Source organism: Falco biarmicus, chromosome 3 (genome assembly GCF_023638135.1).
Source record: "Falco biarmicus isolate bFalBia1 chromosome 3, bFalBia1.pri, whole genome shotgun sequence".
NCBI classification, from domain to species: domain Eukaryota; kingdom Metazoa; phylum Chordata; class Aves; order Falconiformes; family Falconidae; genus Falco; species Falco biarmicus.
This window is the reverse complement of record NC_079290.1, coordinates 39,613,029-39,626,174: the sequence shown is the minus strand read 5'-3', so window position 1 is coordinate 39,626,174 and position 13,146 is coordinate 39,613,029. Positions and strand designations below refer to the sequence as shown.

Here is a 13,146-nt window from a genome sequence, read left to right as displayed (position 1 = left end):
CTTCCTTCAGACAAAAGTCTCTTTCCTAGCTGCATCAGCCTGTTTGAATTACCCATCTGGTACAACTGTAGCATGCCCAAGTGGTGTGACATGCTGAGTATTGATTGGAACATGGATAGCATCCCGGACAAGAACGCTTGCCCAGGGCTGCCCCGTGTAGGGTGTCTTCAAAGCCATTAGGGCATGACCCATTTTATAAATGAAACGGCCCAGAATAGACCTAGAGGTGACTGACACTTCTTCCTTGTAGCATATTGCAATTACCAAATAAGATGCTTGACACCTTCTATACTACTGTTAGCTTCCCACATGGTTTTCTGTGCATCTTGGAGCTGTAGCAGCCATGAATCACAGAGAGTTTTTCTCAAAGGCTAACAAAACGCAGTTGAATAAAGACAATCTGTTTCAGTGGCTTTCTGATCTCCTAGTATCAGCTAGGAATCTCATTACTTTCCAGAGTCTTTCATTTCAGCCACAGATGCCAAGTGCTGACCCTCACTGTAAGTTTCTAAATTGGCTTGCATCACCAGGTCATCAGGATCATAGCAGGTCCTCATTCAGATCTGCCTCCTGAGAAGGCATTCAGCTGTATGGTTTGTTCAGGGTGGTGTAGAAACATAATAATATGAGAGTAAAGAGTCTTTCTCACTGGCTTTTCCAGTGGTCTCACATTCATTGAACAAGAATACCATCTGCTTATCCGAAGGGAAGAAGACCAGACCTGTTGCAACAACTTACATCAGTAATGCTTTCACTCATTTTGTCAAAGCCTTAAAAACTGACAGCCTTTTAGTATCGGTATAGACTCATATGTATGCATCATCTACTTGATTTATACTCGATAATGCTGATGCTGAATATGATATAGTAATACTCTGATACCATTTTTCCTAACTGTGTGCGATTTATTTTTGATATTCCAGGGTGTATTGTCCTCACAACTGTATGCAGGCAAATCCGCACTATGCTCGTGTAATTGGAACACGAATTTATTCTGATGTAAGTATGGTAATTTACTTTGCATTATATCATGAAATACAAATTCTGTGAAAACCTATAACATATAGTAAGATATAATATAGATATCCAGTTTTTCTCTATATGCTGATGTTTTACAGTCTTTTGAAAAGTTCTTTTTCAGAGGCTCCCATTTAAATTAGTAGTACTCGGCTGCTAAAGATACAGAAAGTTATTTGAAAACTTGGTGAAAACTTCAATAGGCTCAGGGCCCATATTTTCAATTTTTTATCAAAATTCCCACAGATTTCTTCTGTATTCACAGTGTATTCTCATTTAAACCCTTGCTCTTTAGATCCTGATGCCACCATAACTTGTGACAGATTAAACTAAACAGAAAAAATTATTCTGAAAATAAATGTCCACAGTCTCTTTATTTTTGATATTTCTTATCTGTGTAGATAGCTAAATATTTGCAGCAGGATTTTGATATATTTGTGTAAAGTATCTCACATTGTCATATTATTTTAACAGACTGCTGTTGGGGTGGGGGGTGGTGTTGCTTTGTTTCCTAGTCAGCTTTCTTTTCCTGTCTTTTCTACATCATGTTTAGTTCTGAAGTGGGTAAAAAGGATGAAGAGAGAGTTCTTCTTTATCCTCTCCTTTGTCATCTCTCTATGGAGAAGCTAGGATGCTGGCAACCAGCTGGGTCAGATGACTGTTTTTACTACTTATCAGCACATGGAAATGTGTGAAAATAATACGCAAATATTTACTCATCATTATTTTGAAACTAACTAATACCCATCAGATTCCCTGAGTAACCTGTCCTGAAAATACTCTTGTCTGTAAGTAGTGTTGCATGTGTGAGAGGTACTTCCAGTTCAGGCAGGTAATTGATTTGTGCATGAGTTCTTCATGTGTCTAAGAAGGGCAGTGAAAATAGGTTCAATGAAAGTCCGTTTCAATTTTCTTTCAGTTCTACGATTGCAAGCAAAACCAACATTTCTCAGTGAGTTAGAAAAGACTTTTCTGTAGGAGAAAGAACAATTTCTGTTTAACTCACACGGGAGATCATCCCAGAATATGTATTTGCTTTGATTGGAGAAGTCCCAGATAACTTTAATTAATATTATAGGGCTATGCTTTAAAATTATTTTAGTTGTACCATCTCATTATTCATCTCCATTGTATAGAAATGTGTGCAGCCATACTGCTTTTAGGAAAAAATGGACATAAATACAGGTAAGAAACCAGGGATGGGAGTCTTCTTAGCAACTTCAGGTGCTGTCAGGGTAGGTATCTACTATCTACAACAGCATATAGTTGTAAAGGAGATAAATAGGCATCTGCAGAGTGGAATTCATTTGACCTTTTCAGTGTCCACCTCCGTATGAGATGAATTGCCTATACAGAGATGTCTATTCCTCTCCATTTCCTGCAGAAGGGTCCTAGGGCATCTAGCTCAGATGTAGACAGATATGTCCTACCTATATTTGTACAGATGTTCCCATCAATGGTATCAGCATTATGCGATTTTCTACAGTGTTCCTTTGATGCTAACCTTTAAATTATTTTATAACTAAGATACTTTAAATTGATATTTTCACTAAATAATAGGATTGGTTATTTTGTGCATTATAGTGTAGTTTCAGGTGAAGTATTTATAGAGAATAACCCCTTTTGCAATTTTTCATGTATTCACAGGCAAATTTTTTCATAGATACAGATAATTCATTTGGCTACTTCTCATAGCAAAATGTATTTGAAATTGCAGTTCATGATCTACTTGGCTGATTCCACAAATCAGATGGGGCTTTTGTGACATTGTGCAAATTCTTTCATTTCCAGAATGCATATATATGTATATGGATGTATGCATATATGCACATGACTGTTTACTTGCACTACGGCTTAGGCCACTTCCATTCAATAAATTAAGAAGATTTTGTAGAAATATTAAGAAGATTTTGTAGAAATATTAAGAAGAAAAAGCAAATAGCATTAATAGATGCCACTAATGCAAAAAATACATGTTTACAAAACCATTTTTGTAGTATTCATGAGAATCTAGTTAAACCGTTCCTCTTCTGGCTTTGATCTGATCAGACGTTCATTCTTAAACTCATTTCATATTTTACGGTGGTATCTTTTCCTCCCTGATCCTGAGAAAGGTTATTCTCTGGTTTATCAGTAGTGCCCCAGAATTTTTACTCTTTTTTTTCTTCCCATTCTTTTTTTCCTTTGATGTTGCAATGACTATCCCTAACTCAATTGAAACAAAACTCCCCATTATTTCATCCACCGTTCCTCCAGTCTGCTAGCTATTGTTTCTTTGTCTGTGGCAGATAAATCACAGCCATGGTTCATACAGCCAACATCTATAAACTTGTGTTTGTGTTCATGTAATACCCATCCCTCTGTGCTCTATACCTTCTATTTTTCAGTTGATCTCCTTTTGTTTCACTTGTCTTGTTGATGTCCTTTTGTTTCACTTGTCTTGAGGTAGATTGCAACAAAAGCATCTCTTATTCTGAGTTTATGGTACAATTAGTTTCTTTTCTGAAGAGAGCTATTATGGTGTGAATAAGAACTATAGTATGTGGTGTTCTCAGCAGAGAGAAATAGAAATATAAATTACTCATTCTTTATATGGACCAAACGCATTGCTACCTTTATGCTTTGTCTCCCTGGTGGCCCCACTGCTGAGAGTTTCCACCTGGTAATGCTTTGTCTTCTTGGCAGACCAGGAAAAAAAGAAAGTTTCCTTCTACCTCGTGCTGAAGAGTTGGTTCCACCTTTCAACTTTGGTTTTGTCTAAAACTTTTTGAGTCTTATTTCTGGAATTTCAGAATCATGTGATATTGACAAAGCATTTTAACAATATATGTATTTTTAAAACACTTTCCAATATGACCTCATTTATGAAATAAAAATCTTCCCAAGAACTGAACCATGTCAGGACCAATGTGATTGTCTGAACTCTGTTGGAGATGATGTTGCAGTACCAGCCTGGACAGAGATTGTCCTTTGTTGTTGCTGTTAGTCCCTGGCTTATCAAGGTACCAAAATAACAAACATTTTCGTAGAAGGAGAAGCTACGATAGTTCAGCTGAAAATTCGTTCACCTGCAGATTTTTTTGGTAACGTTTTATTTTAATGGACACACATTAGATGTGTATATGATAGAAGTTCTTAACTACATTCCAGTTGTCTTATAAGAATTTCTGAAGAGTTTAAGGTTTATATTTATCCTGTTGTTTTCACAGTAGGCAGCATTTTGCCAAAGACAATCTCTTACCGGTAGTGACTACATTATGGGTGTTGATTGAGCAATTCTAGAAAAAACCTGAGACTCCTTTTGGGGGCTAGAAAGGAACAAAGGTCTTTTATCTAAAGAATTTGATGGAGTTGTATAATTTCATGCCATGTGAGGACTTTGGCTATATTAATTTTTCCTTTCAGTAACCATATATGGAAATATATCCCTAATACTATAATATAATAATATAACCTAATATAATGTATCCCTAATATCCCTAATACAATTCTGCAAAATTACTCATAATTTTCTGCTGTGGTAAAATATAAACAATGCAATGTAAAAAAGCTATTAAATAGTTCTATAATCCTGTGATGGTGAGGGAGAGACATTTGTGGTTAAAATGCCTTTGTAGAGTACTGCTGTGCTGTGGTAGATACTTGGTATTTTTCCGAGTAGCTGAAAAGGGAAAATAATTAAGCAACCTGGTATTCAGATCCTATGACCTGTTAAATAGTAATGAATTTTGGAGGGTTCAAAGCACAGCAAAAAGCAGGGTCATATAATGCTGTATGAAATGTTTATGTTAACTTAAAAATACTGCCTTATATATCCTTTGGAATGAGTTAATGAAAATTAAGAAACAAACACAAATCTCTGATGAAGACTTCCAGAAAGTGGCATAAGTCTGCTTATGTAAAATACTGATAATATGCTGAAATTTGTGATAGATCTGAGTGTTAAATCCTGTTCTGCTTAAATCAACAGGACGTTCACCTTAGCAGTTCAAGGAAGTGTGGTCAGAATGGCATAATATTATTAAGTATAGGAAATATTGTGGTATCAGTACTGGAATCTGATTTCATTTAGGTGAAGATTGCCAAGCCAATGAGAAGTTCTTGAAAGCTCAAAGCAGATAATACTTTATCAAAAAAATTATATTCCACATATATTGATAAAACTATATGCTTTTATTCATCTCTATTCTTACAAGCTAGTTCATAGTTAGGATTTTATACTCCTTTAATTGTTTATATATTTAAAAAGTATGCACATTTGTTCTCCAGTCTCATCTGGAAAACAGCATTAGAATATCAGGTTATTTTTCATCTGACAATAGCCTCTGGGTTGGCCTCATCAACCCCATTCTTCTGACCTCACCTTTTTCACATCTCCTGTATAAGCTTCTTGCCTTTAGCTTTAAAAACGTTTTGTGTTAGCCTAGCTGTACTTCATTGATCCAGAAACGAACTGTGGTATCAACCCTGTCAATGAACCCATCCTTTACTGGAGATAGTTTCCAACAAGTAGTCAGCCTCCTCTGTCAAAGTTTTCATCCTTTGACTTTTCCTTCCTTTTAAACTTGACTAGAAACTTCCAAATGACATTGGAACAACTAGTAATAGCTACCTTCAAATGTAATTATGAAGGTAACTACCTATCTCATGACGTACACAAAATGTAGCATTTTGTTTACTATTACAGAGGTGAAAAGCTTTGATATTTCTTTTCCCCAATTATACTTATAGCTTTTTTTTATGTCTCCAATGTGAACTGAAACAAAGTTGCTATATTATGTTACTAATAATTAATAGCGTTCTTCTAGTTCTTCACTGTAGTTAATTGCTTGTAAACCTCATCTTTTGTTTCTTTAGACTGTTATCCTGTATTGCAGAAGGTATTTTTCCCCCTGTATGTTTGAAATTGCACATGATGAGTCTGTTCTTGAGTTACTCTCATAGTGTGAGTACATAAAGGATGCTATAATTCTAAAAATAAGGGAACTGCTGGTGTTCAGGATATAATAAAAGTCTTTCAGCCTTGGAAGGAGGAGAAAAAGTACAGATGAACATAAATGACATCCCTTCTGGCATGTTCAAAAACTGCAGCCAGCAGTTTAAAAAAAAAAAAAACCCTAAACCATCTTTGCAAAAGATTCTTTGCATAAACAATTTCAAATCTTTACTCCTAGGAATATTGTAACATTAAAAGACAAACTATAAACAGTGAAACTGGCAAGTTCTGTGCTTGGAATGAGAGTAGGAAAATCATTGCTATTTTAAATTTGTGATTTTATAATATTGAGATTACAGAATAACTATGGTAACAGATATAAATTATTCCCATTATAACTGGAAGAAATGCAATTCTTGTTTAAATAGTGGTCTGTGTGACCAGCTATTGATATTTCTGTTGGCTATGTCTTTAAGATTGGATGTGGAGAGACCTATTTCAGTGAAGACTTTTTCCACAAAACAAGTTGGCTGTAAGTGGAGATTCACTGTAGCTGGAAGTACATTTTGCTGTGCTGTGTATTGAAGATAAGGACCTACATTCTTGAGTGTCTAAGAAGTTTCATTCTTTTGGCGATTAATTTTTTAAATGCTGAAAGAATAGTAGATGACTGCAAGTTTACATCAATTATTTAGAAGAACATTATCAAGATTGTCACTGAGCAATCCTTCTGTGGATATTATTTATGCTACATAGGTTCATGAGAGGAATTAGTGGCCAGAGAATGTAGGTTTCGGTCAGATGAAACTGCTGTTAACTTCAGAGAGAATTTTCACAGGATCATAGAGTCATAGAATACTACGTTGAAAGGGACCTCAAGGATCATCTGGTCCAACCTTTCTAGGCAAAAGCATGGTCTAGACTAGATGGCCCAGCACCTTGTCCGGCTGAATCTTAAAAGTGTCCAGTGTTGGAGAATCCACTACTTCCCTGGGGAAATTATTTTAATGGCTGATTGTTAGTGTGAAAAATTTTCCTCTTGTGTTCTGTCGAAATCTCCCCAGGAGTAACTTGTACCCATTATCCCTCATCTTTCCTATGTGACTCCTTGTAAAAAGAGAGTCTCCATCTTTTTTGTAGCCACCCTTTAAATACTTAATTGTGGTAAGATCTCCCCTAAGCCGTCTTTTCTCAAAGCTGAACAAGTTCTCTCAGCCTTTCCTCATATGGCAGGTTCCCAGTCCTTTGATCATCTTTGTGGCCCTTCCCTGGACCCTCTTCAGCCTGTCTATGTCTTTTTTGTATATTGGGGACCAAAACTGAACACAGTATTCCAGCTGTGGCCTGACGACTGCTGAGCAGAGTGGGATAACGACTTCTTTATCTCTACTGGTGATGTCCTTGTTGATGAAACCCAGCATCCTGTCAGTTTTCTTCGCTGCAGCAGCACACTTCACTCCTATTGAGATTGTTGTCCACCAGGACCCCCAGGTCTCTATTCCAGAAAGCTGCATTGCATTCCAGCTGGGGAGATCCCAGTCAGTGCTGCACTCCTGGATTATGTTTTCCCAGGTGCAAGACCTTACACTTGTCCTTGTTGAACGTCATAAGGTTCTTGTTAGCTCACTCTTTCAGCCTTCCGGCAGGGTGGCTCTCCTTTCCAAAGTGTCTAATTCCTCACTCATTTTGGTATCATCAGCAAACTTCATCAGGGTACACTTGATCCCATCATCCAGATCACTTACAAAGATATTAAACAGCATTGGATTCAATATCAATCCCTGGGGGTCCCCACTTGTGGCAAGTTTCCAGTTTGAAGAGGAGCTGTTTACCACCACCCTCTGGGTGCAGGCAGCCATCCAGTTCCCCACCTGCTGCACAGACCACTTGTCTAGACCATAATGCGGCAGCTTCTCTAGGAGGAGGCTGTGGGAAACTGTTAGCGAAAGCCTTGGAGAAATCCAGGTAGACAATGTCCACCCCTCACCCTACATCAACTGAGCAGGTTACTTTGTCATAGAAGGTGGTCAGGTTTGTCAAGCATGATTTGCCCTTGGTGAATCCATGCTGACTTTTCCCAATCACACGCTGCATTTGATTTGTGATAGCCCCCAAGAGGATTTGTTGCGTAACTTTCCCAGGGTCTGAAGTAAGACTGATGGTTCTGTAATTTCCTGGATCCTCCATTAAGCCTTTCTTGTAGACGGGAGTGATATTAGCTTTCTTCCTGTCATCTGGTATGTCCCCCTGATCTTTGTGACTTCTCAAAGATTATGGAGAGCGGCCTCACGATGATAGCGGTTAGCTCTCTTAACACCCTCTGGTGGATATTGTCAGGGCTCATCGATTGGTAGCGGTCAAACTCCTTTAATAGTTCACATGCCAACTCCTCCTTCATTGACAGTGAGTCTGTGTTTGTGTCTGCCTGGATTTTTGTTCTTTAAGGCCTGGGGTCTAACAGTGCTGTGTAATTTTGGCTGTGTAAAGTCTATGGAATTAGATCTTGATTTAAAAATTCTTCTTTTGAAGCAATTGGAGAGTCTTCACCTTCTGACTCTATTTCCTCACTCAGAGTGGAGGAGCTAAAGCCATTAGTCTGCCATTAATCATCTGTCATATCCAGGGAATGATTTTAGACCTCTGTCTCCTGTTTGATGCTCACATTATGCCTTTAATCTAATTAGCTTTTAGTATTTGCCATGCCTGGATAGGAAATTGTGATGTTCCCTTTGAACGTGGATCATTTCACTGCTGTTTGAGGTCTTGCACCTAGAGATGGAAGTACTGCATCTATCCCTCATCTTTGGGGTAGGACATCATCCTAGAAATGTATGAGTGCATGTGCCTTTGCTGTTCTACAGTTCCCCTGTTTGGCTCTGGCTGGAGATTGAACTGAATCTCCTGATCTATAATTGACTAAAGTTTGGGTTTTACTACCTCTGCTTTTGAAGTGAAGGCTGATAGAGCCTTTCATTTTGAAAGGCTCAAGAATTCAAACAGGTTCTTTGACCTGAAATAACCTGAAATAAATAATTTTGGGGTCATGGCGCAGGAGATCTTTGAAGAGGTGGTGTCTGTATTCCTATAGAGTGGCCTAATCCCTATGAAAAGAATTCAAATACTGTAAGATTAATAAAACTAGTCATGCGTTAAATATAATTACTGTATGTTTTCTAGAACTTGGTTCAAATGTCTGTATTAGTTTTCTTTTAAACAATTTTGAAATGAAAGGATGAATGAAAACTAATCTTTTCCTTGTTCTTTCTTAGATATCCAGTATCTGCCGGGCAGCAGTACATGCTGGTGTAGTCCGCAACCAGGGTGGTTATGTTGATGTCATGCCAGTAGACAAAAGGAAGGTGTACATTGCTTCCTTTCAAAATGGGATATACTCAGAAAGGTACAGAGCCCAATTTCAAAGATTACACCCTTCACCTCTAATAAGATTTACAGTGCCTTGCACTGTGTCTGTTTGTACCTGGGGCAGTGCTAGAAGCCAAACAAATAGACCAATATATATGGGTGATTTACAGAGCTTGTGTAACAGCTGTGGTGACTTTGGAGAAGCTGTGGTACCAGAGCTGCCTGCCTCCTCTAAGCTCATAAATCATTACTCTAAAAAGCTGCTTATGAAATAAAATAACTCTCTTGTTTACTTTGCTGGTTCTGTTGCAACTAACACAATATTTGATAAGAAAATTCCCTTTGCTTTCTTTGGGATTTTTTAAAAATTACATTATTGATTTATTCCGTCCAAGTGAGAGGTTCTGCAATATGCGGGTACTTGTAGCTGGTGCAGGTTCATTGGTTCATGATGAAATGTTCATTACTGATTGACAAGATATCAAGCCAGTGAACCTGGATCATAAATAGTGTTCACAAACTTGAAAATTCACAACTGTTAAAACATATTTTTAAAATTTTTTTAATGGTTTGATTTTTTAAACTTTTTCTGAAAGACATGGATATGCTTTGAAATTTCATTTAGCTGTATTCAGTGTATTCATGTGTTCTATGATGATAACAAATGGCTGAATGTTGCAGATTAAATTTAATCCCTGAAAGAATTCTCCAGGTTCTAAAGGAAGAGGAAAAATTACCTTAAAAAAATCTTGTTCCAGTCTTTTAGTCCTGCAAATGTTTGTTACCTCTAAAACCATAGGCTTTTCAATAAATTTGACTGGGAAAAACCTCCAAAAGTTTCTGTAGAGAACTTGGAAGTAGGAAAAGTTAGAGTATTTTTTTCTTATTTTTAATTAGGCGTGGGGGTATGTCTTGCCTCTTTCCTTCAAACCTTTCAACATACCTGGAAACTTGTAAAATACAGATTTCCTTTGCTTAGTGGATGGATTAATTTACATATTCTTTGGCCTTTCCCCATGACCACCCAGTTTCTTCAGAAAGAGTGCTTCCTGACTGATACTTTTGTTCCCCATATAGATCTGCTCACTGACTAGAGGTAGAACCAGGAAGAGTGTTGAAAATGTAATCATTATTTCTCTTTTACCGTGGTAAAGTATGGAAGGACAGCAGTCTGGAAAAGAGTCCCATGCAAGTTATCTGTGAAGCAGATGACCAGTTGTAGCGCCATCGTAGGCAACCTGCTTCATTGTGCCCACCCTTAATTTCACCTCCACGTCCCTTTCCTTCCCAGATACGCCTCAGGCAGGGTTTGCAAAAGAGAAGACAATGGGGCCATTAAATATGACATCCTAGTGCAGTTCATAAGACAAAAATATTTATTCTAACAAAATTTCATTGCAGTTGGGTATTTTTGTTTCATTTCTTTTGAAGCCAGATATTGATCCATTCAGAAAGCATTTCCTCTGTTTTTGTAAAATATGAATTCTCTTTAGAAATCTATTCATTAGCATACAAGCAACTAACAAACAAGTGATCTGCTGTGCGTGCAAGTTCTGTCCAAATATAGTTATTAGAAGAGCGAGCATAAGATGCATGCTTTCTCTTTTTCCTAAAAACTTTTTCTACTATTTTGCTTCAACAGAGCTTTCTTCTTTAAACCAGAATCCCTCATCACAAAGGATTACTTGATTTTTTTTATTGTATGATATGTTCCTAATAAGCTGCTTGGAAGAAAAATTGATCTGAAGTTTTATGTAATTTTTATTTCTAACAGTTTTTTTTTAAAAAAAAGTCTAGTTAGTTATGAGTAGACACAAGAAATGTTGCAGGATCCTAGAATTGTGTTTAACAGTTCAAAGAAGTTGTCATTGGACTGTTGCAGCCTTAAAAATAACATCAAGAATGTTTTTATGTTTCAGTTTACAGAATCCTCCAGGAAGCAAGGCATTCAGAGTATTTGCTGTTGTTTGAGTCTAGCAAGTAAAATGTAAAACAGGCAAGTGAAACGATAGCACTTGGAAGAGAATAATAAAGGCCATTTCTTATAATTCCTAAAATGTGTATAAAGCTGTAACATTACTGTACAGAAGATGTATACTGCTTTCCACCAAAAAGTTTAAATTACATATATATCTTAATGAAAAAATCTGTAAAAGTAAACATGGGAGAAAAATTCATTTGAAAATCTATAATGATATATAACAGTATTTTGAATCCTGTGTTAAATATTGCTATATTTTCTTAGCAGTTACTCCTATACAGTTAATTCAAAGCTCATAAATGTTCTTTGTTTTCTTCATCTGAATATGTTATTGTATGGTGCTTTATATATGCCACTAACAGTAACCTTAAAACTAGACCATAGGGAGGCCTGGATTTTTATTTCCAGTGTACATAAAAGAAGCCATCCTAATAATTCAATAAAATAAATCATGCCTTAAAGTGAAATTACAATAGATATAACTTCTTGATGATTTGCAGTAGCATTAGCCATGCAAGCATAAATTAAGAGCTAGACTGTTTTTAATTTCATACTAATCATAACACGTACAAATACATATTTTGAAATAAAATAGAAAATTTAAAATATAGGGAAGTCCTGGGTCATATTAGCATGTTTTCCTCTAATTTAAGAGACTGGGCAATTTATGTTTATTATTTCTTAAATATGTTGATGAAATGTTTATTGGATGCTGCTAAGCTCTTTAGTTTGAATAACCAATTCATTATGGCCTAGTCCTTCACAGATATCCAGCTGTCTTGGGATGGGTGAGTGAGAGATAGACGTATGTAACTTTGAAGGGTCTGATAAAATTTTTGTATTGAGTAGTGGAGTAACCTGAAATTAAGGAATAAGCCATCAGTTCTGCAATGTAATTCTGCACATACTCATGCTTTATTTTTGCCATGTGACTCCTTCAATTTACCTAAATTGGTTTTCAGCAAAAGTGTAGACTTGTAAACATACATAAAAATTTGCAAGCTTGAGACCTTAAGCTGTACATGGTATCCATATACTATACATCAATTACATTAATATGAGGGTAAATGTTTAAAAAAAACCTTAAAGAAAATGGTAACAAAGGTTAACTTTGCTCCTCATGACCTGGCAAATACTCCTGCAGGCCAGGAAGTATAGTGGTACGGAGCCCAGTGACAAGTATGTCATTTGTTGCTTCACTATTTTTAAAAATTCATTTATGGTGAACAGCCTTGTGCATTAATTTTACCATATTATGGTATATGAAGAACATGTAGTGGTGATACTATGTTTCTTTCTATGAAAAGTGTATTGGTGCTTTAAGACTGAAAAGCTGTTAAAACTTTATTTTTGGTATATTTTGTTTCTGTTGTTGAATTTATTTCCTTCCAACTTGTAAACTTACTTGTATTCTTCATATTTCAGAATACTCTATTCTTCCTTCCATTTTGCTACATGTACTACCTCATGTAGTTAGGCAAGCTTTGTTAGTTTTTTTAATCTGTTTTGAATAAAATTAATTTACATCGTAAGAGTACCTTTGACAGCCTTTATTTTTTAATTGTTTGCCCTGCCTCAAGAAGACAAAAATAACAGCCACACAAAATTTCCATTTGTTTTTTTGTTTTTTTTTTTTTTCTTACTGACCTAAACATTGCAAGTGTAGAACCAAGCAGTAGACAATAGTCTGAGGTCTAAAAGCTGTAAAGGCAATTAAAGCACACAGCTTCCATTAATTGCTTTGGGAGTTTTATGAATAAATCTTATGGTCTTTTTTTTTAAGTTCTGACCAGGGTCTTTGGGAACAGATTGCTGCCTCATTTTAATGGGGCATTCTGTGTCAGGAAGT

General features: G+C 36.4%; 1 protein-coding gene across 3 annotated transcripts in view; it reads left to right on the top strand.

The window, feature by feature from the left end:
• Positions 1-12,829, top strand: part of CRISPLD1 (cysteine rich secretory protein LCCL domain containing 1) — a 45,984-nt gene extending 33,155 nt beyond the window's left edge. For 2 of the 3 annotated variants that reach the window (XM_056332227.1, XM_056332228.1), the window contains 3 exons: positions 924-999; positions 9,223-9,353; positions 11,236-12,829. In XM_056332227.1, the coding sequence (XP_056188202.1) occupies positions 924-999; positions 9,223-9,353; positions 11,236-11,287 (259 nt within the window). In that variant the 3' untranslated portion in view covers positions 11,288-12,829. Of the gene's footprint in view, positions 1-923; positions 1,000-9,222; positions 9,608-11,235 lie in introns of those variants that run through there. The other variant, XM_056332229.1, reaches the window with a different exon arrangement.
• Positions 12,830-13,146: the final 317 nt, after the last annotated feature.